This window comes from Enhydra lutris, unplaced genomic scaffold (genome assembly GCF_002288905.1).
Source record: "Enhydra lutris kenyoni isolate GAN:26980312 unplaced genomic scaffold, ASM228890v2 scaffoldscaffold1, whole genome shotgun sequence".
In the NCBI taxonomy this organism is placed as follows: Eukaryota; Metazoa; Chordata; class Mammalia; order Carnivora; family Mustelidae; genus Enhydra; species Enhydra lutris.
In genome coordinates, this window is record NW_019154085.1 from 46,963,233 (window position 1) to 46,990,252 (window position 27,020).

At 60.8% G+C, this 27,020-nt stretch overlaps 1 protein-coding gene across 1 annotated transcript in view; it reads left to right on the top strand.

The window, feature by feature from the left end:
- The first annotated feature begins 2,427 nt into the window (after nt 1-2,427).
- The window catches only part of LOC111145833 (ciliary rootlet coiled-coil, rootletin family member 2), a 59,329-nt gene continuing 34,736 nt past the window's right edge, over nt 2,428-27,020 (top strand). Inside the window, exons 1-15 of the mRNA XM_022501093.1 lie at nt 2,428-2,508; nt 11,352-11,502; nt 12,552-12,700; nt 14,678-14,784; nt 16,139-16,304; nt 20,332-20,435; nt 20,922-21,149; nt 22,261-22,357; nt 22,454-22,534; nt 22,678-22,884; nt 23,193-23,404; nt 24,974-25,156; nt 25,617-25,761; nt 26,137-26,283; nt 26,511-26,753. Coding sequence (XP_022356801.1) covers nt 2,428-2,508; nt 11,352-11,502; nt 12,552-12,700; nt 14,678-14,784; nt 16,139-16,304; nt 20,332-20,435; nt 20,922-21,149; nt 22,261-22,357; nt 22,454-22,534; nt 22,678-22,884; nt 23,193-23,404; nt 24,974-25,156; nt 25,617-25,761; nt 26,137-26,283; nt 26,511-26,753 — 2,301 coding nt within the window. The remainder of the gene's footprint in view (nt 2,509-11,351; nt 11,503-12,551; nt 12,701-14,677; nt 14,785-16,138; nt 16,305-20,331; nt 20,436-20,921; nt 21,150-22,260; nt 22,358-22,453; nt 22,535-22,677; nt 22,885-23,192; nt 23,405-24,973; nt 25,157-25,616; nt 25,762-26,136; nt 26,284-26,510; nt 26,754-27,020) is intronic.

The following is a 27,020-nucleotide window of genomic DNA, read 5'->3' on the forward strand; positions in this document are numbered from 1 at the left end:
CCTCCATCCACTCCAGAACATTCCCCAGGAGCCATGCCCGGGCCCAGGGCTGCCTGGTCCTGAAGGTTCTCCTTCTCATCCATTGACAGCCCAGGACCAGGAGCCACAAGCATGGACACCAAGCAGTCAGGCCATGGGGCCTGTGGAAGCCCCGAGGGGCTGGGCATCTCCCTAGAGAAAAGGGTACAGGGGTGTGGGCGAAGGCGGACCTGTGCCGGGCTTCTCTGTGTGGCCCGAGGGCTTAAGGGGGAGAATAAGCCAAGGTGAATGCTGGGTTGGGGAGTAGGGGCAAAAGGCACAACAGGCTGTCCCTCCCACCACGGAGCCATGACTCTCCTGGTTTCCTGAGAGAGATGGCGGATAATCACGCTGGCCTCCACAGCCCCCTCGTGCCACCACCACACAGATGTCCCACACTGAGCTCCCCGGGTGGGAAGACTTACTGGAGGCAGGCCTTACCCTCTATGCCCCCAGAGCCCACCTCGTCGGGGTCAGAGGAGGCCCAGCCCCTGAGCAATGTTGCCACTCCCTTTGCCTCCCTGAGGACACCTGCCTCACACCTCTCCAAACCCCCTGGGCTCAGATTCTGGGGGGAGGGTGCTATAGGCAGCCTAGGGTGCTGGAAGGTACCCAAGCTACAGCATGGGTCCCCTGGGCTCTGAATCTGGATCTCAGTTTTTACCTTCAGAAGCTGGAAGTTATGCTTGTCCAGAGGGGCCTGGGGTGAAAGGACTGGCTAGGGCCCGTCCACTTGCCTGTCCAATGAGCCCCATGCCAGCCCTGCAGGCCCAGTGGGACTACGTCCAGCCGGGGAGCCTGGCCTGTGCCTGCGTGAGGCACTCCGGTGGCTGTCCTCCCGGGGGGCGGCCAGCAGAGGCCCTGAGGATTCCGGAACAAAGATCCCGTGCTTCTCAAAGACAGCTTCCTTTAAGCACAGGTGACCTGGTCTTGAATTTCCATCTTGAGGAGACAGCCTGGTCCCTCGCAGTCCCTCAGCAGCCCTCCCACCGAGCACCCCCCCTCACCACCAGGTCCCTTCTGGCCTTGCCCAGGCAGGCTGACTCCTATCTTCTCGAGTGGCCTCAGAGGAGCCCAGGCTCTGGGGGTCCCCGGCACATCCCCAGAGTCCCACATAGGTCTCCTCTCATTCGAGGGGCAGTCATTCCCGGCTGCTGGGCCCATCTCCAGCTGCTGTCCCTATTCAAGAAGGACTCTGCTGGGAGAGACCCAGCGTGGAATGAGGCGTGGGGAGGGGACAGTGGTCTGCCTCGATGCCCAGTGCCAGACTCAGTCCAGAGGCCCCAGGAGGCCCAGGCTGGGAGGGATACAGGTCTGTGCCTGTCCCTCACTTGCTCCTGGGCCTGGGTCCCATCACCCCAGTGGGTGAGCTCTGGGTGTCCCTGCTGGTCCTTTATGTGGCTCTGGAAAATTTTTCAGTGACAGGGGTACAACGAGTGTGGCACAAATCACCCGTGGAGTAGATTACCCTGAGACTGAGCTCCAGAGGGAAGCGTCCAAGTGCAAGGTTAGGATGATGGGGGTCTCCTTTGGTCCTCGGGCAGGTGGTTTCTCCTCTCCAGGCCTCAGTCTACCCATCTGCTGGACACATTCCCACTACTGACCTGAAAGTTCTTTTCTAGATGTTAGAAAAGAAAGCCATAGGGGCTCCTGGGTGGCTCAGTCATTAAGCGTTTGCCTTTGGCTCAGGTCATGATCTGAGGGTCCTGGGATCAAGCCCCACATTGGGCTCCCTGCCTAGTGGGAAGCTGCTTCTCCCTCTCTGGCTCCCCCTGTTTATGTTCACTCTCTCTCTCTGTATGTGTGTCAAATAAATAAATAAATAAAATCTTAGAAAGAAAGGAAGGGAGGAAGGGAGAAAGAAAGAAAGAAAGAAGAGAAAAGAAAGAGAGAAGGAAGACATAGCTTCTGATTTTCCCTTAGGAGGAAGCTGATGCGTGGCCCCAAGCACACAATTTCTCCCAGGAAGAATGCCCCTGGAAGACCGGGAGCCCTTCCCCACAAGGGCAGGGGAGGGGGAGGCCTGGGGAAGAGCCAGCCCCTTCTGGCTATGGTCTTTCAGGTGAACAACTTCACCCAGGGCGTCTCCAGTGTCCAGGAGACCGCTTGCAGACAACAGCGTTCCTTAGTCCCCATGGCAACAGGGCCTGCACTCCTGTTTCCAGGGAAACTCAATCCTCAGCGTTGCGGTTGCCCCAGCAACGCCTCTGGCTTAGTTGGCTGCTTGGTCGCCAGCCTAGAGGGGGCAGCTGGACGCCCCAACCGACCGACCAACCGGAGGAGCCAGGTGCTACACAGGTGTGGGGCTGGGTGCACTGGGGCAGGTCCCAGCCCGGCCAGGGCACCAGGAGGACACTCACCGGGCAGCCAAGCCCTGGCTCTCTCCCGAGTCCTGTGCTCCCATCGGAGATGAGCTCTGCCTCCAGCGAGCCTGGCCACGGGGATGCCACTGCAGAGCGGTCTCCACTGGGACTGGACACCGTGATCCAGGTCAGTGGGGTGCCCGCCCTCTAGCACCCTCCTGGGAGTAGGCTCCGAGGGCACCTTGGGAGGGTGCACAGAGAAGCCACACCTCCCCAGCTCCAAGGGGCCCTCGAGCACTCGCGTGGTCAGCACGAGCACGCACACGCGCGTGTGCACGCACACATACACCGGGGCAGCCTCAGCTCAGGAGAGGGGCCTGGGGAGAGAGTGGCCTGGGCGTGGGGAGACCTGAGCCGAGTACCCGGCCTCCCTGTTCATGCCTGGGTGAGCTCAGGCCACCAGCCCCCTTCTCGAGCCTCAGGGTCACAGCCTGCGCACTGTGGGTAGGGAGTGATGGACTACCCTTCCACACCGGGGTCCCATATGCTGGAATCTCATTCCCTGCTTTCTTCCTGGCAGAGTGTGGGAGCCGCCATTGCTGGGCAGATAGGGTTCATCCCAGGATCTATTCTGTGACTTCCAGAACTTTCCCGTGTAAATAACAGCAACAACAGTGGGGACCGCGAACTCTCCCCCTGCCCCTTTCTCCTTTGTTCCCCTACTTCCCAGAGTCAATCCCGTGCCCAGAACCGCCATCCCCACTCCTCAGCTGCCCCCCACTGCCATCACCTGGCTCTGGCCACCTGGACCAGGCCGTCCCCACCCTGACTGACCCCTTGGGGATGCCGGTGAACCCTCGGTGCCCTGGCTGACTCAGTTGTTAATTAACCCGGTTCTTAGAATCTCAGCGTGTGCTGTAGGGGGTTGACATGGGGTTGACGTGGTCAGAGAAGAGTGATAGCCCATGGTTGGTGCCAAGTGATTACATAACATGGTGGAACCACCCTCCACATGCACACGCACATGCGCACCCCCGTGCACACACACATGGTGCCCACATAGGGTACGACGTGATGGGATAGGATCCTTGAGTTGGGCGACGCAGCAACACAAAACAAGGGCCGGGCCTGGTGACCTTGTCCGGCTCCCAAGAGTCTCAGCTCTCTGGCCGGAGAGAAGGACAGGCAGAGGGAGGTCAGGCTTGCACATCACAGTTTCCAGACTCTTTCAGCCAGGCATCGCACCCTCCCATCAGCCGTCAGCTGGGGAGGAATCTCTCATCCCCTCTGGATTCCAGGAAAACGTAGGCTTGAGGGTTGAAGCACGTTGCTATGGTTACCGGCGTCTGAGGGAGAAACTCGGGCTGGAGCCATTGTCTGGCAGTGCGCGCAGGTGCCTGGCGGACAAGACTGTCCCGCAAGTCCCCACTACCTGTGGGAAACTGTCACCTGGAAGTCACAAGGAGTCGCACCCGAGGTCCGCGCCGCCCACCCAGCCAAACCTGTTATTTGCATCGTGGTGATGGAGATCCGGGTGCCGGCACCCGGGGGTGAGCAGGCAGGCTGGCGCCAAGAGATGCTCAGATAGGCCTGTCCAGACGGGGAGGCGGGCCCACAGGGCTCCCCCAGCCCCGCCAGCTGCAAGTGGGGAAACTGCGGGGCCTGGGAAGGGGCGGTTTGTGGATGGGGGCCTCGCGGGGGAATGGGCCTGAAAGTACCCCGGTGCCTAGAGAAGCGCCCATTGCAGCCTGGGCATGGCACCCCAGAGCGCCTGGCCCCGCGCCTCCTCCTCAGAGCTGGGTTCTCGGGGTGTCCGGGCCCAGAGCAGAGAGACGGGAGAGCCCGGGCAGGGGGCCAACACCAGAGGGCCCTGGATTCTGGGTTAAGAGCTACCGAAACAGATGCTCTTTCTTTTGGGTATAGGTTCTGATTAATGATATTTCCTGGGAATTTGTCCACAATATCTGAATTTCCAGACTTACTGACAGAAGTTATTTCCAGTATGTTCTTGTTGTTGTTCTGATGTCTGAGGACCTGAAGCAGATGGCCACCGGCCCCTGGAACTGAGGGGCTGGAGAGCCGGGGCTTCCCGCGTGACATTCTGGGGACCCGGGACAGGCCAAGAGGGGTTGGTCACCCTGAGTGATACCACATTTCCTTTTCTGATTTCAGTCATTGGTTGATCCTCTTTCCAGTATTTTTGCCTTCTCGTCCATTAATGTATAGACTTATTATCCTTTGCTTTTCAGTTCTTTGGGATTGTTGTTCATCTGACTTTTTGAGATGCGTGCTTATCTCATTAATTTGCAGGTGTCTTTTTAAAAAAAAGATTTGTTTACCGGTGCACCTGGGTGGCTCAGTCGGTTAAATGTCTGACTGTTGGTTTCAGCTTGGGTCATGATCCTGCAGTCGTGGGATCGGGGCTGGCATTGGGCTCTGTGCTCAGTGTAGACTCTGCTTAAGAATCTCTCTCCCTCTTCCAGTCTCACTCCCTCCATCTCTCCCTCCGCACACGTGCTCGCACATGCTCTCTCTCTTTCTCTCTCTCTCAGGTAAATAAATAAAATCTTAAAAAAAGGTTTTTTTAACTTCTTAAAAAATTATGGTAAATATAGATGTATCTAGGCATAAAATTTACCGTTTTCACCGTTTTTTAAGTGTGCGGTTCAGCGGCATTGAGCCCATTCACACATGTGCAGCCATCACCGCCAGCATCTCCAGAACTTTCTCCCCTTCTTAAACAGAAACTCTGTCCCCATGAAACACAGACTCCCCACCCCCACCCCAGCCTCTGGCACCCGCCTTCTGCTCCCTGCCTCCATGAATTTGGCTCCTCTCAGGACCTCGGAGGTGGGGTCGGACACTAACTCTCCTTCTGTGCCTGATCCATTTCACTCCATGCAGTGTCCCCCGGGGGGGAATCCATGTGCTCGCCGTGGTCACAGTGTCCTTCCTTTGCAAGCCTGGATTGTGCTCCATTGTGCGGCTGGACCATGTTGTATGTCTCCGCTCACTTGTTTACAGATGGCTGGGTTGTGTGAATACGCTGCTGGATCGCTGATGTGCAAATCTCCCTTCCAGTCCCGCCTTCACTCCTTTTGGGGATACACCCAGAAATGGGGTTGCTGGGTCCCCCAGTAACTCCTGGTTTAATGTGAGGAGCCCCCCCCCCCCCGCACTGTTTACCACAGGAACTGTATCATTTCCCACTAGCTTTTGGTTCTTTTTTTAAGGTCTACTTTTCTTTCTAAACAATGCATTTGCTACCTTCCATACATTTTGTCATAATAATTTTTGTCATTATCCAGTTCAAACTATTTCCTAATTTCCATTTGATTTTATCCATGGGTTCTCTAGAGGTATAAACACCCTGATTTCCAAACATGTGGGGATTTTCATATTGTTTTTTTAAAACTTCGTTTGACTACACTGTGTTCAGAGGTTTTGTTTGGAACATCTTGGTGAGGACAAGCCTACTGGCATCCAGGTGGGGAGAGGGGGGGAGGTGAGTGGATGCACGGAGCTGATCTCAGGGAGGAGCTCCATGCTGGAAATAGACAATTGGGGTTGTTGGCAAGTGAGTAGCCAAGTGTGTATGTACATAGAAAGAGGAGCTGGAGCACTCCCCACTCAAAGATGGGGGAGGCAAGAAGGAACCAGCCAAGGAGACCAAGACCAATGATGTGTGAACAGCTGGGAGGGGTGGTGTCAGGAAGACAGTGTTTCAGGGAGGAGGTGGGACCCACCTGCTGCTAACAGATCAAGGAAGTGGAGACCACGGACCACTGGGATTAGCAGCATGTAGATCACGGGTGACCTTGACTGCAAGGTCCCCTCATGGGGTATGTAGGAGCAACACTTTTTTTTTTTAAGAGTGGTATAAATTAAAACAGTTTGTGTCTATAAGAAAGGTCTGAAAGAGAGAGAAAAATCACTGATGCGTAAGGAGAAGGCAGGTTTGCTGGAGCCATGTGTTAGGAGCATGACAGAAGATGAGGTGGGATGGGACAGAATGGGGTGGGATGGAAGCTGAGGGGGCCCACCCATGGGACAGGAGCTGGGATGGCTTGAGAGCATCACAGTGTGGCAAGCCCCCATTAGTCATTTGCCAAGGGCCATGGCCTGTCTTCCTTCCAAGCCAGCCAGGGACAGAGGCGCTGGCCCATCTTGAATCTTCTGTCCATTTGCCCTAATGCAGCCAAGGTCACAGCAGACCTGGTTAGATCAACCAGCTATGCTGATCAGATGGGCCACATCCCCCTCCTTGTTCAGACACACTGCTCTTCCTGCCGCCACCCTGGGGTCCAAGGGGACTGTGGTGGCAGAGCCACCAAGGAGCCAGGCATTCAAGCCTTCCATAGTGTCCTCTGCGCCCTCCTCCCCCAGGCCCCACGCAGACTTTGAGAACCCTCCCCACTGCCTTTGCTTCCACTCTTCCCTCTACCTGGACACCTGATCTGTGTCCCCACTAGCTGTTGGACAGCTCACTTGCCACTTCCTCTAGGAGGTCTGTGTGGGCACTGCAAACACAGGAGCAAACAAGACCAACAGGGGCCTTGCCCTTCCAAGAGTTCCTTAATATAAATTGTTTCGTAATTGGTGATTTGCTCCTTAGGCTGGGTTTTCCGCCATTCACATGGTGACCTGTGCCAAGCGTTGATCATGCTGGGGACACAGAGATAAATGACAAGTTGTCCCCCTCTCCCCCAGATGCCTGTTCAGTGCCTGGCCCGCATCTCCCATTTATTATGAGTTGAGGACCAAACAGCCCCCCATAAGAAGCACGGCCTGCTCCTGGGGTGATACCCAGTGCCCCAGAGGGCTCCACAAATGCGTAGAAATCTACACTGGCCAGTGCTGAGACACAGCAGTCAGTGGCCAGGTGCTACCCCAGACACAGAGAAGCTCTTTTTCCTCAGGAAACGGAACCTGGCAGGCATTCACCCTGGCTAGGGCCCTCTCTGCCGCAGGCCAAGCCACGGAAAGATGGCAAGCAGACGTCCGGTCGCTGGCCTTGGCTGCAGGCCCTGTCCTCGGATATGTTCTCCCAGCTGTGTCCGCTCCTGGCGAGGCCAAAGCCTGCTGCCAAGGGATGTGGGAAGGCCTGTGGTGCCCACAGGTGTGGGAGGGCTGGAGTGGGCACACAGGGAGGAGAACAGGGGCGGGGGCCTCGAGAGCCCATCTGCCTGGGCTCAGGGACGTGCCACACTGGGGAGGACACCTGAGGCCAGCATGCCTGCTGAGACCCAGTCTCCAGCCACCAGGAAGGTGCCAGGACCAACAGGTGGCTCAGTCCTAACACTGCCTTTTGTGAGTGCATGACCTTGGGGGAGCCCCCTCACCCATAAAGTAGACAAGAGTGGGTGTGACAATGTTCGCTAAGAAATCCTCAGTGGTGAGTGCCCTGCCTCACTCCACTCATACGGGCTCCCGACCTGACCTTCACTTCTCGGCTTCTCGGAGGGGCCAGTGAGCCCTGCACCCTTGCACGTCTCCCACCCCCTGCCGCAGCCTCCTAGCTCAAGGGCTGGGACAGGCGCAACCTCTTGCAGTGCCGCTAGCGGCCACACGGCGGCACTGTGGGAGCTCGGCCGCCAGGCCCTGGCAGCGGCGGGCGGTCCACGCGCAGAGCGACCCAGGACAGCCCCTGGACTCTCACTCCCTCCCTAGGTCTGCTGCTGCCTCAGGACGCTGCAGCCTGTGACCTGGCTGAGCTGGGATCGTCCTCAGGACGCTCTCTCCCAGGGTGATTTTAATCAGAGGTTCTGGTGCCCCTCCCTAACCGCCCCTGGGCTCACTCTGGGGCACCCAAAGATCCCCCTCAGTCGGGTGCAGGGTGCCTCACCTTCTCCATCTTGAAGATGCCAGGCTCCTCTTGTGAACCCATCCTTCTCTCCGCCTGGGTCATAGGCTGTCTGTGTCCCCGTGTCCCTAGCAGCCTGGACGTCCAGAGGGGCCACTCAGGGACTTACTGATGCTGCCCCAGCAAGAGGAAGTAGTGACATTGCTCTTCGTGATTTCCATTCCTGACCTACAAGGTCACCTGCCCTCCGGAGAGGCCTCCTGTCCCGCAGACTCCACACCGCACCCTCCACAGAGCTGCAGCACCCCCAGGGCTCTAGGATGCCCCCTCCCACTTCACAAAGGAGGAGCTGAGGCAGAAGACACACCCAGGGTCACAGCTTGCGCTGGCCGTGGCAGGACAGGGACCCCAGCCCGATTCTCATGGGGAATCCTACTCTGATCCGGGGTGGGGGATAGATAGGGGAGCCCAGGTTCCTACGCGTGCAGGCTATCCCCTCCACATAGCTGCGGTGGGGAGCGGAGCAGTGACCGTGACCAAGGGGTGCCTGGCCCCGTAGGCGGGTATCTGCTTCCATGGACAGGGCCACACAGGGGCTGGGAGCTCGCCTTTAGTGCAAGTTGAGCTGAGGAGGGCGCTGGGGGCAGGAGGAAGGGTAATGGCTGGGTTCAACTATGAGTCTGAGGTCTTTGGGGAAACCGATGTCCAGCCTTCCGACGGTCTGAGAGTACGGGACCGGGCGGGGAGTGGGATAGCCCGAAGTCTCCCTGTGCACTGCCGGGACACGCTGACGCCCAGTCACCGGAGTCAAGCCACAAATAGCCAGCTGGGGAGGAGGGTCCCGGGGCGGAGTGAGCAGCCTCTCTGGGCCAGACTCAAGGCTGCCCGGAACAGGCAGAGAGCAGCGAGGTCCTGCCCCCAGGTCCGCGAGGCCCGGCGATCCGCCCCGGATGGAGACCAGGCCTCTCTCCTGGCCCCGCCCCCTCCTGGCTCTTCCCTTTCCCCTCCCGGACCCGCCCCCTCCCGGTCCTCCCCCTGCCGGCCCGCCCTCCCCTCCTGCCCCTCCCCTCCCCCTTCCGGGCCTGCCCCTTCCCCGCCCTCAACACCCCACGGTCCCTCCCCTCCGCGCGCCCCCAGCCGCGCCCCCTCGGCTCCAGCTGGGCCACGGTCCATCGCAGGCACCCGGCCACAGCTGGAACCCATTACGCCCCCAGCGCCTCTTGGGACGTCTCGGCTAATAAGTGACCCTCTGTAAATGTTAGGAATGAGTCAAGTTTATGCGGCGCTGCTGCCTTCCCGTTAGCGGGTGGCGCCTCGGATGCCCAAGGGAGCGGGGAGGGTGGGGGAGGGCGAAGGGGCAGAGCCGTTCCGGGCCTCGGAGGGAGAACTTCCTGGAGTTCATTGTTCTTACAGCGGGGCCCGGGGTGGGTCTCGCTACCCCGCTGAGCCTCAGTTTCCCCCGAGTGCAAATACAGGGTTCAGGGCAGACAAAGGCTGAGCCCCTTCAGCCGCCTTGCCTCCCAGGAAGACATTAGAGGCGGTTGATGGTCTTGGCACCCGTGCCTTGCTTGGCCCAGAAAGGGTAGCAAGCACGTCCTCCCAGCCCCCAAGGCAGGCTGCTCACCTCCCACCCGGGGTAATATTGAAGGGGGTCATCTGGGGGAGATGTGGGGGGATGGCGCTTTCCCAAGGCCCCCTGCTGAGTCAAACTCAAACATCCTGCAAAGCAAGGCTCCAGCCTGAAGAAGGGCTGGGTCCCAGGTGGGCCAAAACTAGGGTTCTCGCTCCAGGGGGAGGGCAGTGGAAGTCAGTCAGTGGTATTTGCTCAATGATGGTCCAGGAACTGGGCTGCTGTTGGGGATCAGAACGGGGCCCTACCAAGTGTCGTGCAGGAGCCCAGGTCTGGGGGTGACTCTTGCAGTCTGGTCCAAGTGGAACATGCCTTGTGTCCAGGGAGAATTGGAGGCATGTGGGCAGAAATACCAGGGCAGTGGAGTGGGCAGGGTAGGCCCAGGAAGCCCTCCACCCCAACCAGCCAGGGGCTGAGGGACAGAGCCAGGTGAAGCGGTCTGAACCTGGAGAAGGTCTTCAGAGAGAGCTAGGAGGAAATCAGAGGAGGGAGGGGACCGGCAGTAGGAGGTCACTCCTTGGGACCCCAGGCTGGGAGGGAGATCTGGAGAGTCACAGGGTGGGCGAGCAGGCTCTGAGGGACCACAAGGAAAGGGATCCTGAAAGCTAGAGGAGGGGTGAGTTTGAGCACATCTGGGACTGGGTAGGGGGTGACAGGAGGAGCCCGGTTTGCAGCCCTGGAGAGTCACTGGGAGCAGACATCTGTCTCCAGGATCCCCTGGGAAGCCTCACATGTCCAGAAAGGGCGCAGGCCCCTGAATGTCCTTCCCAGGGCCAGTGCCGCAGTTAGACCCGGCAAGAAGGGCCCTGTCCAGCCCGGGGTTTGGAGGGTGATGCCCGGCCCTCCCCCAGCTCTGCTCACCTAATGATGCAGAGAATCCCCAGGGCCAAAGCAATGTGCCAGCAGAGCCCAGGACCCCTCAGCCCCAGCCTCTGGGTATCCAGGACCCTGGGATTTCCTGCCTGCTTCCAGGCCTCCTGAGACATCTCCCACAGCAGGTCAGCTACTCCGGACAGGCTAGGAAGGAAGGCTGTCATCACTCTCCTCCCACAGCCCCTCCATTGGTTCCTGTCCTGCCCTCTCCCAGGGCCTCCTCATGCCCTTCCTGGTGGGCAGGGAGGTAGGTGGGTGGGTCTAGGTTCTTACAAGTTGCCAGTCCCTCTCAGAAACCCCCATAGCCAAAGTGGTGAGACTGTGTGCTGCAGGGGGGTGCCAGATCGGGTCCCATAACCGAAGCAAGGGCAACTGCCTCCAAGTTTCTCTGGAGGGGCCCAGTATGAACACTCAGCCCGGCCCCCACAGAGATGGAGCAGGGCCAGAGGGCAGGGCACTCGTGAGCAGCTAGGCTATGTGTCCTCCTGGCCCCCAAGGCTCAGGACACATCCCAGGCAGGCAGGGTGCTGTTCCACCCTGCAGGTAGAGAAACCAAGGCATGTACTTTGGGAGATAGCCTCAGGCAGTCCTTTCCAGGGCACTGCTGCTGGGGACGGGGGAGCCCTGCGGTGGCCCCACTAACCCCAGTGGGCTTGTGGGGAGGTATTTGGCAGCTGTCCAGGAGGCTGCCAGCCTCCAGTGTGTCTTCATGGCTGTTTTTCAGAGGCTGGAGGACACTGTCTTGAGTCCCATGGCCACTAGAGAAGCCCGGACACTGACCGTTCGTGGGGCAGGCCGGCGGGCTTTGCCCACGCCTGTGCCCGCCCGAATCCGTGAGATCGTGGCTGGCAGCCTGGGGGACGAACCACACCAAGGTGATGGACGGTGGTGGGGGTGATGATGGAGGTGGGGGTGAGCACCAGGGGAGCCACAGGGCTATCAGCTTCCTCACCGGCCCCATAGTGTCCGAGGGGCCCCTCCAGGCCAGTCATCTTGCGGTGTGATGGGGCACAGAACCACACCCTCCCACAGGGGTCACCACAGGGGTCCTATGTCAAGACCCACAGCATATTGACCACAAGGCCACAAGGACTCTCCAGCGCTGCATTTCTGTTTGTGACACATTTGTGACCAGCCATCTGGATTTCATCGTATTTGTTTCATTAGATGAGTGAAAATCCTGAAGGTCAAAACCCAGGAAGCACAGACACTGAGCTAGTCCCCCCAGCCTGCCCAGCCCTCTGCTCACCCAGCCCGCAGGTCCCCTCCAGACCTCTGCTCACCCAGACCTCCCCCCATCCCCTGCCACAAGTAGAGGCTTTGCAGCTGAGGGACTGGCCCCCAGCTGGGTCCCCACAGCAGGCCACCCAGCTGATCAGGCCACTTGGCCCTTGCTAGTGCAGGTGACTCCCTCATGTATGTGTCCTGAGACCCCTTTCTGTAGTCAGGGTCTGTCCAGCCTCCTGAGGGAACCAGTCACTCACAAAAGGTGTGTGCCAAGGAAGAAGAAAGCCCACTGTGTGCTTAGAAAAGCTGCTCACTATTCAGATGTGATCCGGTTACCCCAAATCAGTAGTTCTCACTGCTTCACAGGGGGCGGGGGTCCCCAGAGTCCAGGCCACTCCCACACCCTCCACTCTAATTGGTTTGGGACTGTGTTGGGGTTAGAGATGTGGGTAAGAGGTAGGGCAGCCGTCAGTGGCCAGTCCTCCAGCAGGAGAGGGAAGAAGGCCTGGAGCATGAAGCCCACATCTCCCAACCAGGGTCCCCAGGTCAGACCTGGGACCCTCCTGGAAGAGCAGGGCAGACCAGCCATGGGAGCCCAGTGTGGGGCCCAGAGGCCCACCGGACAGGGTGCGGTGGCTGAGGAGATAGGGGGACCCTGGTTCAGCCACCCGGGCTGACACTGGTGCTACCTGTCCAGGAACACAGGAGCCGCTGGCCGTCGCGGCCCGTGTGCAGGAGGAGAACGAGCTCCTGCAGGAGGAGCTGTCCAGGCTGGAGAACCTGCTGACCCAGGCAGGCTCTGAGCAGGATGAGCTGGCCGGCAGGTACCATGCACTCAGTGAGCGGGTAAGCATGTGCCCCGGGTATGTGGGCACAAGCAGAAGGCGGCAGCCTGGCCTGCGGCAGGGCGGTCACCTGCTGGGACTGGTGGTCAGAGGGCCTGGACCATTGTTGAGTCTTAGGACACAGAGTGACAGGAGACCTCAGCCACAGCACTAAACCAAACCCCAAGCCACAGACCGGAAAACGGGCTGGAGAGGGGAGGGTGAGAACAGGATGGGTGTCCAGGCCCCTCTTCCTCCTAGTGCTCCTCTCCCCTGGTCTCTGAAGTGTGGACTTGTGTCCTGGCTGCCTGGGGGCTTTGTGGGGAGAACCTGGTCATCCTGAGCCTTTGGCCCCAGCACCTCACTTTTGGGGTCTGCTAGGAATGGGCCCCAACCCTCAGACAGAGCCTGTAGAGAATTGGCTTTGCCCCCCCTGACCTTTTCCTGACAATCAAGGCCACCACAGACCTCAGAGGACAGCTGTGACCAGTGGGTCCTCAGTCCTCGGTCCCCAGAGCACTTACAGTGCCTTCCGCCGCAGCAAGAGGCCATGTGGTTATAAAGTGTGGAGTTGGGAGAGCTCCTGTTGTTCAGGTGGGAACCCATGCCAGAAAGCTGAGGAAGTCTGCCAGGCCTGAGCCTTTTTCCAGGGTCTGCCCCTCCGAGCCCCATGGCTCCTGAGTGGGATTGAGCCAGGATGCCCGGTCCCAGTGTGGGGTGCTCAGGGCCTCCGATGCATCTGGCCCACCCTACCCTTGCTGTCTTCAGAGTCCTCCTTGCACTACGTGGCAGGATAGATGACCCCACTTTCCTCAGAGCAGCCAGACTTGCCGAGGGCTGTGCTGCCCGTGTTGGAGCCGAGACTGAACCAGGGCTGGCCCTTCTGAGCATGACCAGTGACCCATGCCAGCTACCCAAGGGCATCACCAGCCCCCACACTAAACACCCGCTCTCCCCGCTGCCCCACCCCTACTGCACCCCTCAGGGCAGGACCACGAGGGTCGGTGTCCTCATCCCCGTCAGGGCCAGGAGGACATCAGCAAGCTCCAGCCCTCCAGGGCTGTCTGTGGCCTGGGCCCAGTTGTGGGGGTGGGGGACCTTCCTAGCACAGGGTGGGGAGATGTTGGGAACCAGGGGTGGGAAGAGAAGCCAGAAATCCTGCGGACAGATTAGTAAGCCTCATGAGTCAGAACTGAACTCCCAGACCCCGCAGCTCAGCGCACATGGCCGGCTCCCGCGGGCGTCCAGCCTCCCCCTTGTGCAGGCGCCTGAAGGGGCCAGGCCTCCCCAGCATCACCCCCGAGCAGATGGACAGGGTGGGGCGGGGGTCAGGGTGGCCAGTGTACCTGCTCTGTGGACACCCCCAGCCCCTGCCCAGGCCTCCAGCCTGCCCACTGGACCTGAGTTCTCCTCCCCAGACACCCCAAAGTGTGCTCTGGGTCAGCAAGCTGAGGGCAACCCCTGGCACCTCCTGTTCCCCTTGGAGCTCCAGGCTCCCCATCTGCTCAGGTCCCAGCAGGGAGCCAGGAAGGACACAGGCTCTGAGGCAGGCCTGGTCCAGCTCAGACGACCCCTCTCTCCACCAGGCCTGTGGGGGTACGAAGCCCACTCGTGGTGGTGGCCATGCTCCTGCCCACCTGTGAGAGGAGACACTCGGAACGCAGATTCCAGCACTGGGGTGGGGGAGGGGTGCAGCTGGAGTGGCGGGACCCCTATCTTCAGCTCTCTCAATGGAGAGTGACCCCAGTTCAGCCATCCTGCCCCTTACGAAGCAGGCCCTGGAGACCCCTCCTCAGCCAGCCACAGGCACTGGGCATAGGGTCAGGGGCGAATGCCTGTGCCACGGCCCCCTTGTGGGGAGGGGCCTGAGCCTCAGCAGGCCCCTGCTGGCAGCCGGAGGGACACCCCTTCTCCCACCTTGGGGAGGGCTTTATCCACAGCCGCCCCGCCTGGGGGCTGGGGAGCCACTGGCCAGGTGGGGGCTTCTGTTCCTCTCCAGCTACAGGCCCGCCTGGAGAGCACGGAGGCTCGGCTGCGGAGGTCCGAGCTGGAGCACAGCGTGGACCTGAAGGAGGCCTTGGGCCGTCTGGAGGCTGCTGAGCAGAGGTGAGTCGGGATGTATGAGGCAGTCAAGGCTATTGGGAGCTGGGCCGTCACCCCAGAGGTGGCAGACCCCACTGTGCCTTGGGGCCTTTGGCCAGTCTCTTCCTAAAGTGACTCCAAGTCAAATTTGCCTGGACACGTTGGCTGCAGGCCTCAGAGGCAGTGGAAGGAGCGGGCAGAGCAGGGTGGGGAGGGGTCCCACCGGCTGTGGCCTCAGGTGTGGGGTGCAGGTCCCACAGGTCTGAGGGTCTCACAGGCCCTGTGCTGCTGAGTGTGCCCCCTCCAGGCCCCCGATGACGCCAAGGCTGGTGCCCTGGCCAGCTCTGCAGGCAGGCCCCTGAGCTGACTGTGGCCCCTGTTAGTGCAGCCAGTCCCGGGGTGCCCATGGGGGCTGCCCTCAAGAACCCCTTCTTCATGTTCTGGCCCTGCCTCCCAGGTCCCCTCGGCTGCATGGTCAGGGACTCCTCTGCTCACCAGCAGCCAGTGCGTGTCGTGCCCTAGCCTCCCGGTGGTAACCCCAGCTCTCCAGAAGTGGCCCTGATCCCCAAGCTCCAGGACCCCGTCCCCAGAAGGGAAGGGCATATCTCCACACCGCAGGGAAGACAGACAGGAGGGGTTACACCCCTGAGCCCAGCGGCAAATCCAGACCTGGGGGAGGTTAGAACATTTATGGAATACTTCCCATTACTTGCTTCATCCTCAGGGACTCTGGAAATGGAAGGAAAGTGCTGAGAAGCATTTTGAAAACCAGTTTTCAAAAACAGCGGGGGAGGGGGGAGGGGTCACAGCCCAGGAGGAGAGGACGCCCAGGTTGCAAAGAGGAGCTCAGAAGGTCCCTTTTGTGGCCTTGCAGCCTGCCTGGAAGGGCTGGATCTCAGAGAGACACTCCACCCCACACAGCCGGCTTCAGTGGAGAAAGGACCCCATGGTCACAGGGGGTCTGCCCCCTTCCCAGGGCGTGTAGACTCCCTTTCTCCACTGCCCCGTGCCCTCCTCCCAGGCCTGGTGCCCTCAGCTCCCAGTGCCAACCTTCTCGTGTGTCTCAGGGCTCACGGCCCCTGCGACGGAGCCAGCCACACTCATGGAGCACAGCCAGGAGCGCTCAGCATGGGAGGAGAGGGAGAGCAGGCATCTCAGAGACGGAGGAGGGTGCTGGGGGCACTCAGATACTGGCACCCTTTGGGGAGCTGTGGGGGACCCGTGGCAGGTGGTCCGTGTCTCTTAGGTGTGGCCTGGGGACCTTCACACCGAGCTGGGTCAGCCAGGCCCAGGAAGCATAGGGCTGGGCTCTCAGAGAGCCTTTCAAAGGAGAAGCCACTTGCCCACTGTCACGCTGCTGTGGTTTCGGCCCATCCAGGAGCACGGGGCTCTCCCAGGTGAACGCCCTTCTGCGGGAACAGCTGGAACAGGTGAAGAAGGCCAACGACAGGCTGGCCGAGGAGCTGGCCAGGACGGCGGATGGCATGCTCCATCTTCGGGGCGAGCTGGAGCTGAGGGAGGCCCAGCGCTGGACTGGTAGACAGGTGCTCTCCCACTGCGCCCGTGGGCGGGGGACACGGGCTCCAGTGTTTGTGGCTGGTGGCAGGGAGGATGCAGAGGGGGGCTGGGAGAGGGTGAATTGGTTCTCGCTGTGGTTGCTCCTGGAAGGCAAGGCCACTGACCTCCTGCTATCCCACGTTCCCCACCCAGCTTGGCCACAGCAGTCTACAGAGTGGGGGCACCGGAGGAGGGAGGGACTTGAGAATAGGCGGGACCTCAAGATCAGACTCAGAAAGTAGAATGAGGGCACAGGGTCCTGCTCTTGCACAGCCTGCCCCATTCTTGAAAGAGAAGGCGAGCTCGTAGGCCTGACTCCTGCTCGGACTGCAGGGTCGGGGACACTCGGAGGAGCCAGGAGCCACGCCATTGCTCCCAGCCCACGGCCAGTGCCAGCAGGGCCCTCCCAGGCCTTGCCTGATCACAGTCTTCTGAAACCCTAAGCCCTGCAGGGGTTCAGGGCACAGTGCCCCAGGCCACAGCCTCAGGGCTGTTCTCTAACGGCAAGACCCCTGATGTGAGCTGGGAGAGATGCTTGGGAAAGATGACGCCCCACTCCCCTGTCTGATCCAGGTCTTCCCATGGCTAGGCTGTGGCCCCTGAGTGAAAAGAGGCATTCACACCTCTGCTCTGGTCTGTCCTTGGACACAGTCCCCTGAAAGGGGCCCAGCCTGGGGCAAGGTGGGCCTCTGTAGCTGTGGTCATCCCAAAGGGAGGGTCAGGTGTCCCCATGGCCTTCCTAGACACCACTGGCAGGATTCCTCTCAGACACCACCTGGAAAATGCTTCCAGGTGAAAGCCAAAGCCAAGGGGGTCCAGTGTCCCTGGGCCCCAGGCTGACCCCACACAGATGTCCCTCAAAAGAACCCACCTCATGGGGCCATCCTGCACTGTCCGACCAGCATCAGGCGGAAAGGACAGCTGGCTGGGCCCCCGCAGGCCCGGGCCACAGCTGCCACACAGGAGGGCTTATCCCCCGTGCCCAGCCATCTGTGGCTGTTGTTCCATGGAAGGCTGGGTGGACCTCCTGCTGAGTGGACGGGGAGGAGCAACAGAGGAAGAGTGCGCCTTTACACATGTCACTGAGAGGGCCGTGTCGGTCACCACAGGGTGGTGGCTGACAGCAGGGCCGGCCCCTGCATGCGGCAGAGGGCCTGTGAGAGGCAGCCCCACGTCCCTGCTTCCACCTCTTCCTGTGGCTGGACTTGGGCCCACCGAGCGGAGATGAATGTCCTGGAAGACAGGTCTCTAGTTCAGCTTGGACTGGCTGGTCAAGGGTCTTCATCTCCCCCTGGGCCGTGAGAGGAAGTCTCGCTGGTCAGCAGGTGTTCTCTCTCAGTACTTTAAAGACCCTTTCTTTGTCCTCCGGCAGGAGGTTGGCCCCCAGGGCCTTTGATGGTATCTGTCCTCCCACCTGACAGCTTTAAGATCCTGGCTTTGACTTTGAGGTCCTGAGGTTTTACTAGGGTGTGTCTCTGTGCAGATTTCTTTCTATTTATTCTGCTTCGGACTCATCTGCTGTGTCTTTGTTACTTTCGGAAAGTAGCCCTCACATCTCTGAGTGTTGCCTGTGCTCATCCTCGCTCCTCCCGACTCCGAGCAGGCCCACTGCTCTCAGGACCCCTGACTCCCTCAGCCTTCTGAACCTGGCATGTCTTCTTTGTGTCACCCTGGTTTGTAGTCGAGTCAATGTCTTCAAATACACCTACCTGGTCAGCATGTCTGTCTCTGGTGTCCAAGCACTGTTAATCCCTGTCTGCTTTGCTTAAATTCCAAATATCCTGGTTTTCATCTTTAAGAATTCTGGTTGATTCTTTCCCAAATATCTTACTCTTAACTCACATGTTCAAGCTTCTTGTTTACTTGCTGAGGCATCCTGAAAATAGGTATGTTCTCCATTGTGTTTGATGTTCCGACATCTCAAGTTCCTTAAGGTCTGATTCTATTGTTCCTTCTGGCTCTTAACCATAGTGCTCTGTTTCCTTGTGTCTTTAGAGATTTTTTTTTTTTTAATTTTAAACCAAGAGCTGTTTATTTTTCTTAGAACTTTGTGAAAGTTCTTTGCAACCTGGAAAGGAGGTGGCATCTTCCAGAAGGGATTTTTGTTTGCTTCTGACAGGTGCATAGGGGATCTGACAGTCTTTGGGGCCCAGTGAAGTAAATTTTCAGCCTGAGTCCTTTTTAAACCCCAGGTTGTATGAATTCAGACTGAAAACTGCATATAGGCTGACTTGGGACCCCATATCCATAGGGAAGATATTTTTCCTTCGCATCTTACCATCAGGCTGCTGTCACAGAACCACAGACTGAAACTTATGTCATGCTAACATTAATTCTACAGTTCTAGAGACAGGAAGTCCGAGGTCAAGGTGTGAGGCCATTCAGCGTGCAGCTAGGGGACAGCTCCTTCTCACTATGAACACACACAAACCCACGCACAGTGGAGGGGGCAAGGGAGCTCCCCAGGGCCCCTTTCACAAGGGCACTAACTCCATCATGAGGGTGGAAGCTGAAGGCCTCACCCCCAACCCCATCCCACTGGGGATTAGGTTTCAACGTTCAGATTTTAGGGCACGCAGACATTCCATCCACGGTACCTCCTTACGGCACCCTGCAGGCAGGGCTGTGCGTGTGCTCGCGTGTGTATGTGGGCACAAGGGTTCTGGTCAGTCCTCGCTGGCACCCCAACTTGGAAAGCAGCTTTGAGTTCTCACTCCTGAGTGTGGGCAGACTCCCCCTTTGGATGGGCCCCAGGCTTCTCTCTCGGTCCCTGGAGCCACTGTGGTCAAGGAAATGTGTTCGAGTTACTGAGTTTGGCAGGAGGTTGCCTGTGTTGCTCTCGTGTTCCTGACCTCGCCGGTTCCTGGCGTGACTGTTCCTCCCCACATCAGCCAGCCCGGCCTTGCATTCCGGAAGCTGTGAAGTCTGGAATCTAACATAGTTAATTGAAGTTCCTGGGCAGCCAGGCCAGGCATCCGCTCCTCCAGGGGGCAGGTCTAATCCCTGCTCTTTGATGATCACGATGGGGGGTCGGTGGGCTGGGCAAGCACACGGAGGACTTGGGGGCACACAGCCAAGTGTTCCTGGGCTCAGTGGGGGGGCCTCGGATGTGGGATCAGGACAGGGGATGGCAAAGGCTTCATGAAGGAGAGAGGGTGTATGTGTCCTGAAAGCCGGAGGAAGTGAGGGCGCTTTGTCGGAAAGCAGCATTCCAGGGGCACCTATAACAAGCAGGGAGGGCAGAGGGAGTGCGGGGCAGCGCTGGGCACGTGCTGCGCCCTCTGGAAGTGCAGGAGGTCAGCACTCAGGGCACAGCCAAGTTCGGGGCCAGGGAAGGTGGTGTGGAGACTCAGGACCCCTGGGCTTCAGCTCCTTTCCCTGGAAGGCAGACACCGCTGGACGTACATGGCTCCATCCTGTTACTGCCCCCAGCTCTGTCCCCTCTCCCACCCCTACAGTCCTGCAGTGGCTTCCTGCTTCCCCATTACTACCCGAATTCACTTAGCCCTGTCTCAGCGGGCAGCTTCTGCAACCTCCCCTCTGTGAGCTCCAAGTGGTAGAGGCTTCTGGGTCCCTGGCACCTTCGAGGACCAAGCCCCACAGCTGGACATGTTATGGGCTCCCCCAGAGCTGCTCTCTTGGTGCTGGGGGAGGAAGGGGAGCTCCCCTCCCTGCACTGGGGGAGGGAGGTGACCCAATTGCGGAGGGCTGCAGGGAGACCAGGCTGGGTGAGTCCTGGTCCCAGGCAGGACCCAGCTATGGTCACCTGCCCAGGTCCAGGTCCTCAGGGTGGGGGAGTGAGCACCACACCCCAGAAAGCAGGGGATTTGCATTATTTGAGAAGGTAAGCCCATGGGAAAGGGAGCTGCAGGACCACGGGCTGCTCCCTGTGGGTCTGCTCCCTGCCGTGGCTGCCAACCCAGCTTGGCATCTGGAAGAGGGACTTGTGGGGAGGGGCTGCAGGGCTCCTCACACCACCCACGCCTGAAGCAGACCCCAGCCTCTTGTTTTCAGAGCATACGCCCACGCTCAGGGGGGCCCCAGGAACTCCTTCCCCTGTGGAGACAGGTCACCGCACTCCGCATACAGCTGGCTGACCTGCGTGCGACCACAGAGAGGTGCGGGCACTGGGCCTACCAGGGTGGGGGACATGGGGCATCAGGTTGACCTTGTGGGTGCAGAGGAATGGACAGGAGAGGTGGGCGATGGGGGAGAAGCACAGACAGAGTGAGGTAGGCAGGGGTGCAAGGGGAGAGAAGGCAAGGGGGCAGGCCAGCTGGGAGATGCTGCAGAGAGGGTATCCCTAGGCAGAGTGTTGGGGCCCCTCGGATCCCTCTGCTCTGGGATCCTTGAAGTGCATGTCAGCAGGAGACAGGCTCAGCAGGTCAGAGAGGCGGTCCTATCTGGCCTGGCCCAGCCCCCGCTCCCCTTCCCTGGCTGGGATGTGGCCACAATCCAGGCCTTGTGCTGGGGGCTTCTGAGGATGGCAGGGGAGAGGTCTTGTGGGCAGAAAGAAGGGCCCACATGACCGGATCCTGCCCATCTGGGCGGCTCATGACCTTGGGTCCTGAGGCTCAGCTGGGGGTGCCGCCCTTGCCTCGCAGGGGTCTCACGGACATGCGAGCGGAGGCAGCCAGGATGGCCTGGCGCCTGCAAACAGCCTGCCTGAACCTTGACTCCCACCTGCGGCTGTCTGCTGGCAGCGGGCCAGGCAGCCTGGAGCCGGGGGCCCAGCGGGCTGCATGGCTGGAGCGGCAGCTACGGGACAAGGTGCGGGAGATGCTCCAGCTGCAGGGCCACTGGGACGCAGAGAAGGTGGCGCTCCAGGCCAGGTGGGTGCTAGGGACAGCAAGCTTGGAGGTGGGACACCTACCCCTCCCCACCTTGAGCAGCAGCGGGTCCAAGGCTCACGCACACGCCCGTGCTGCTTTGCCTCCTGACCCGCATCCAGTACTCCCACATCAGGGCACCTCACACGCTGCTGGCACCAAAGGGATGGTCCCCAAGGTGAGCTCCTGCATCCCGAACCATGCCCCAGAGGCCAAGCTAGAACGCCCGAACTTTGAGGGTTTCGGGGAATGTGGCAGGGGCACATCTGGACGGTGTCCTCCTGGCTGGCTCCCAGAAGGGACTTCTCCGGCAGAGAACACATCCCTGCAGAGGTGGGCACCCGCTTGGAGGTAGAGCATTTAAGAAGCTGAGGGAGATGGAGGGGCCCAGGTATACTCCTGGTGCAGAAGAGACCAGGGCCTCTCCTGGGGTCTGCGAGGCTCAGAACAAGCCCACGAGGTTTTGGACAGAGCTACATTGGCAGCTCAGAAATTTCAGGAGAGCAGCTCCAGCAGACAGTGGGGAGGCAATGCCCCAGGGGAGGCCTAACCTGCTGAATCCAAGCACAATTCCTCAGAACCGAGGACCGCCTGGCCACAGATACCTGCAGGCCTGCCCTCAGGGAGCCAGCTGAGTCCAAGAACCCCAGACCAGCCCCAAAGGAGCATGGTAGCCTGCAGCGACTGCACCCCAGGAACTGCACCAAAGATGCAGGGCCACGGGAAGGGGGACCCAGAGGACTCTGAGAAGGAGGTGGCTCCTGGGAAGGAAGGGATAGTGACATAACTTGTTAGACTTTCGGTGGAAGGACAGGGGCATGGCCTCAGGGGGCCACTGGCTATGATGCTGGAGAGCCAGTCATGGTAGTGGTGGGGGCCTGGAATGCTGAACTCTGATTCTGCAGAGACGGCAGGGGCCACTGATGGTTCTGGAGCAGATGAGAAGTTCCTGCCCAGACAAGGAACCAAGGCCAACTCGCCCAAAGCCGGGGTGTAGGCTGCACCACAGGGGAGTCTGGACACAGCCTGCACTTCTGTGGGCGCCCCCGTGTCCACGTGCTGGGCTTTGTTCTCTGCTCCGACAACCCTTTCCCCAGCCCCACCTTTTCTCCAGACTCTCCGAGCAGACCCTGCTGGTGGAGAAGCTCACAGAGGAAAACTCAAAGAAGGAGACCACCCTCTCTTCCCTCAGAACACAGATTCAGAAGCTGGTGCGCAGGGCTGGGAAAGCGGCTCTCCGTGGGGGGCCAGCCCAGGGTGGGGGTGCGGGGCCAGCCCTGCTGAGGCAGCTGCTCCGGCCATGGCAGGCCCGGAGCCCTGGAGCCCAGCTGGACGCCTTGGAGGAGGAAGTTCAGTCCCTGCAGCGCATTCTGAAGAGCATCACAGAGGTGCAGGCCCTCGGTCCTTCCCACGGGAGAGCAGCTGAGGCGCTGGGGTCCTGAGGGCTGACCACTCACGGGATCTGGAGGGTCCCCACATGGCCATAGCCCTGAGCTCCTTCCCTCTGTCTCCTCCTCTCCGTACCCTGAAGGTGGCCCAGGCGGATGCCGGGGGCCCGGAGCCGGCACAGAGCGGTGGGACGGGCGCCAAGGAGGCACGGGGCCAGCAGGGGTGGCCCGCACGCTCTGTGTCCCCCTACCGGGGCATGTCCCCACTGCGGGCCCACCCCCTGGACACCCCGGAGCCTGCACTGCAGGCTGTGCAGACAGCCATCGAGAGGCGGCAGCGTCTGGAACAGGTGGGCACCCACGGCCCACAGGGGCAAAGCTGTGCCCGGATCCCCACCAGGGCCAAAGTGCCATTCTAGGCCTGCTGTGGCTCTCCCAGAGCTGGATCCCTGGGGGCCACAGGGAGGGCGGCCTGGGTGCCAGCACAGGGAGCCGGGGGCCTTTGAGAAGGAAGTGTGTGTGCTCCGGGGAAGGGTCTAGACACAGCCGGTGCATCTTCGAGGCCAGGGAGTTTTGGCTCTGGTCCTGAGGGCATCCTTCTGGGGAGAGTCTGGTCAAGGGTCAGCGGGGGCTCATGCTGCACCCCCATCCCGGGCAGGAGCTGCGCCTGCAACTGGAGTTGTCGCAGGCGGTGGCCGCCAGACTCCGGGAGCAGCTGTCTGAGAGCCAGCAGGAGCTGCAGGCCTCCAGGAGGCTCCTCCAGGAGCGGGCGCAGGAGCAGGGGCGGGAGCGCGAGGACCTCCTGCGCCAGCTGGAGATGCAGAGCCGGGAGGCACAGCACTGCCGGGCAACCATCGAGCTCCTGCGAAGGTGACGGGAGGGCTGAGTGGGTCAGGCCAGGCAGTGCCAGCCCAGGGGTGCTGCCAGCAGGGAGAGAGGGGGCCCCACCTCCAGGACCAAAACTGCTCCTGGCGAGGCCCCCTCCCTTGTCCCCTCAGGCCCACGGCCACCCACCTGCTCTGAGTCTCCTTGCCCTCAGCTGGGCCCACCTGGGCTGCCTCTGCCCAGGACACACCTTCCCAGAGCCGGGGCTCAGCGGATGCCCTGCCTCCCTCAGACTGCCTCTGTGCCCCACTTCTCTCTCTAGCCTCCCGCCTCCTGTCTGACTCCCAGGACTCCTCCCAAGGGTCTGTCCATCCTTCAGAAATGGTCCATAAATCCCCCCAAACTCCCTTCCCTCCACATGCATTGGGGTCGCTTGAGAACCCTCCTGGGTTGCCCTGTGGATCTAGCGACCTGTGGTACAGTTCGCCATGAGGCTTTCTGGAGGCTTCTGTGGGCATCTTACTGCCCTGGGGTTGGTGGGATTTGGGAAGCACAGGACAAGAATCTCCTCGGACACCTAGTCCTGAGTGAGGGGATAGGTGGGACTTCCCAAAGCCACAGGCTGCCTGAGCTGGGACGTGGGAGGCCAGCAGGCTTGGGCTGGAGGATCAGGGCGCTTGCCCAGGGAAAGACAAGGGCAGAGGAGCTGAGCCTGACATGGGGTGTGGCACGGAGTGGTGGAGGAGGAGGGTACCTGGAGGGCCGAAGCCTTCCTCTGACGGGGGGAGGCCTTCCCGGGGGCAGACAGGAGCCGAGGTGGGGGAGCACAGAGCCTTGCGATGATGAGCAGGGTGAGGCTGGGGGACCCTCTCCCCATGGAGCAGAGGGCAGTAGGGGCCGGGCGGCTATTAGCAGGGGGCACTGCCTCCTACACCCATGGCTTGGAAGCGCTGGTCTGGCTGCTGGGGGGCAAGCTGCAGCAGCCGGACAGGGGTCCTGCGTGGGTGGGCATCTGAGCGTGTGGGGCAGAGGGGCCAGATCCCACGGGCACTGGGGAAAGGGAGGCTTCGGGACTGGGTGCTTCAGGGGCCAGAGCCCGAGGGGGAGCAGCTGAAGTCCAGATTCCTGGCTGAGGGGTGGCATGCTGAGAGGACCCGGGGTGGGTCAGCCTGTGAGCACAGCTTTGCACAAGGCTGCTACACCTCCAGGAGCCCAGGGCTCCTATGGGACAAGGTGAACAGGGTGCCAGCAGACGAGGGGTCCCTTCCTTCCCGCTGAGCTCTGCAAGGACTAGCTGAAATTGGCCTTTGTGTGGCAGAGAGCTGAGCACGGCACACACCAGGGAGCAGGACCCTTGAGTGCTTTCAGGGCTCAGAGAAGACCTCCAGGAGGGGACCGGCCTGCCAGAGCCCGAGCTGGTTGGGTCTCTTCTGTCCCCCACCATGCTTCCCCAGCGTGCTGCCCTCTGTGACCCCCTGGCCTGGCGTCCACCTGGCCCTGCCATGCTCCTGGGACTCCCCTTATGTTTGACTCTACCTAGGGGATGTCCCTCAGCTCCCCTTCCCCAGATCCAGTCCTGGGGCTGCCCCAACCCTCCGCCTCCCCTGCCACCAGAGAGAAAAGGGCTCTGGAGACTGCGGTGGACGAGATGAGGGGGAAGGCGGCCATTTCAGATGCAGAGAAGCAGAGGCTGGAGGCCCAGACCGAGGAGCTGCAGAGGGGCCTCCTGCTGTGGGCAGAGCGGAAGGAAGAGCTGACGCAGCAGGCCGAGCGGGGCCGCAGGGAGCTAGAGACCAGGTGTGCCAGGCAGAGTGGCTGCCACGCCTCTCAGCCTCTGTGTCCCCAGCCACAAAGAGGGCCATGTCCTCACCAGGATGGGAGTGGGGGCACCTGATTGGACAGCAGCGGCAAAGGGTTCTCCAGATTCCCCCAGGCTGGGCATCACCCACACCCCCTCACCCCTGCTCCAACCTCCCAGCAAGGTCTACTCCCCACCCCCAGGGCCAGAGTGCGCTGTGAGCGCACACACACAAACACACACACACACTCTCCTCACCCAGGGCTGTCAAGGTATGGACCAAGACCACCCACCCAGGCCTGAAACAGGACTAATGAGTTTCTGGGCCCTACAAGGCTGTGCATACTCCTCTGGGGCTCCCTGGGCTCGGAGGGATCTGCAGGCCATCATCCTGCCCATTGTGGCCCCCACCTTCTGAGGTGACCTCACAGTCTCTGTCCTCTGGTTTCTGGACTGCAGTCAAGGGCGCCTGGAGCAGCTGGAGGAGAAGGTCTCGGGGCTCAGGAAGGAGCTGGTGTCAGCCCAGGAGGCACTGAACTCAGCCCGACTACAGAGGGATGTTCTGGAGAGCGAGAGGGAGGGCCTGCGCAAAGCCCTGGCCCGGGTACCCACCCTGCCTGCTCTCCCCCACTGTCTACGCTGGCCTGCCCCCTCCCACACACTTGTCTCCTCACCCTCCAGGGCCCTCAGTCCATCACCAAAATTCCCAAAGCCACCAACAGCCTTCTGGGTCCCCAGCTGGTGGGCGCAGGCCTGTCCTGCCTGGCCACTGGCCACACCTGCTTCTCCGTGCATCTCGTGGGGCTACCCCACCACATCTGGCTGCAGCCTGAGGACCCAGGGGGCCAGTGCCCCCTCAGAGGCCTCGCCACCCTGTCCTGCACAGAGCTCCCTCCCTTCCTGGCACCACAGCTCCACCTGGGTAGGTCTGCTTGCAGATCTGAAGTCTCATCAGAGTGACAGCGCTGTCCCCCTATAGGCCGAGTCCAGCAGCACTGACCTGGAACTGCTTGTGACCCGGCTGAAGTCAGAGGGAGCAGAGCAAAGGGACTCTCTGGCCAGGATGGCGGCCCTGACGGAGGCGCTGGCTCACGACAAAGGCAACCTGAACCACCTGGTCCTGCAGGTGAGAAGCAAGCCCCCCACCCCCCGCCACCATCCTCCTCCCCTTCTCCATTCCTGCCAAGAGAGCAGGGGTCCAGAGAGGAGGCATACTGGGGTACAGGAGACTGCCAGGTCCCGCATAGGCCAGGCGGGGTGCTCAGCCCACGGGACTGAGGGTGCCGGCATATGGAACACATCTGCCTCCCTGCCTGCAACCCCCACCACCCCCGCCCCCCGCCACCATGGCAGCTGGAGCAGGAACGGGACCAGCTGCGGGAGCAGCAGAAGGCACTGGAGCGGGAGCAGGCCGGAGTGCGGGAGCGGCTGGTACGGGCAGAGCAGCAGCTGGAGCTGGTGCAGACAGAGCGTGGGGGCCTGCAGCGGGCCTGCGGGCGCCTGGAGCAGCAGCTGGAGCAGCAGCTAGAGCAGCAGTTGGGGCAGGCTGCCCGCTTCCAGCTGCAGAAGGCCCAGCTGCAGGAGCAGGTGGACCAGGTGAGGCGTCCTCCGGGCTCCTGGGCCCTGCTCCCACCTAGCAGTGCTGCCCCACCCGGCTCTCTGGGGCATGGAAGGCCACAGGTCACCTTTTGAAGTCACGCTGGCTCAGGATGGCTGCTGCAGTGCCTTCTGCCACCAAAACTAACCGCTAACCGCTGTGGCCAGATTCAAAGCCCACTCTGACACCGGCTTCCCGGTGTGGGTGTCGAGGGTTGGTGGGGAGGAGATGGGGGTGGGATATGCAGAGAATCAGTACGTGGAGCC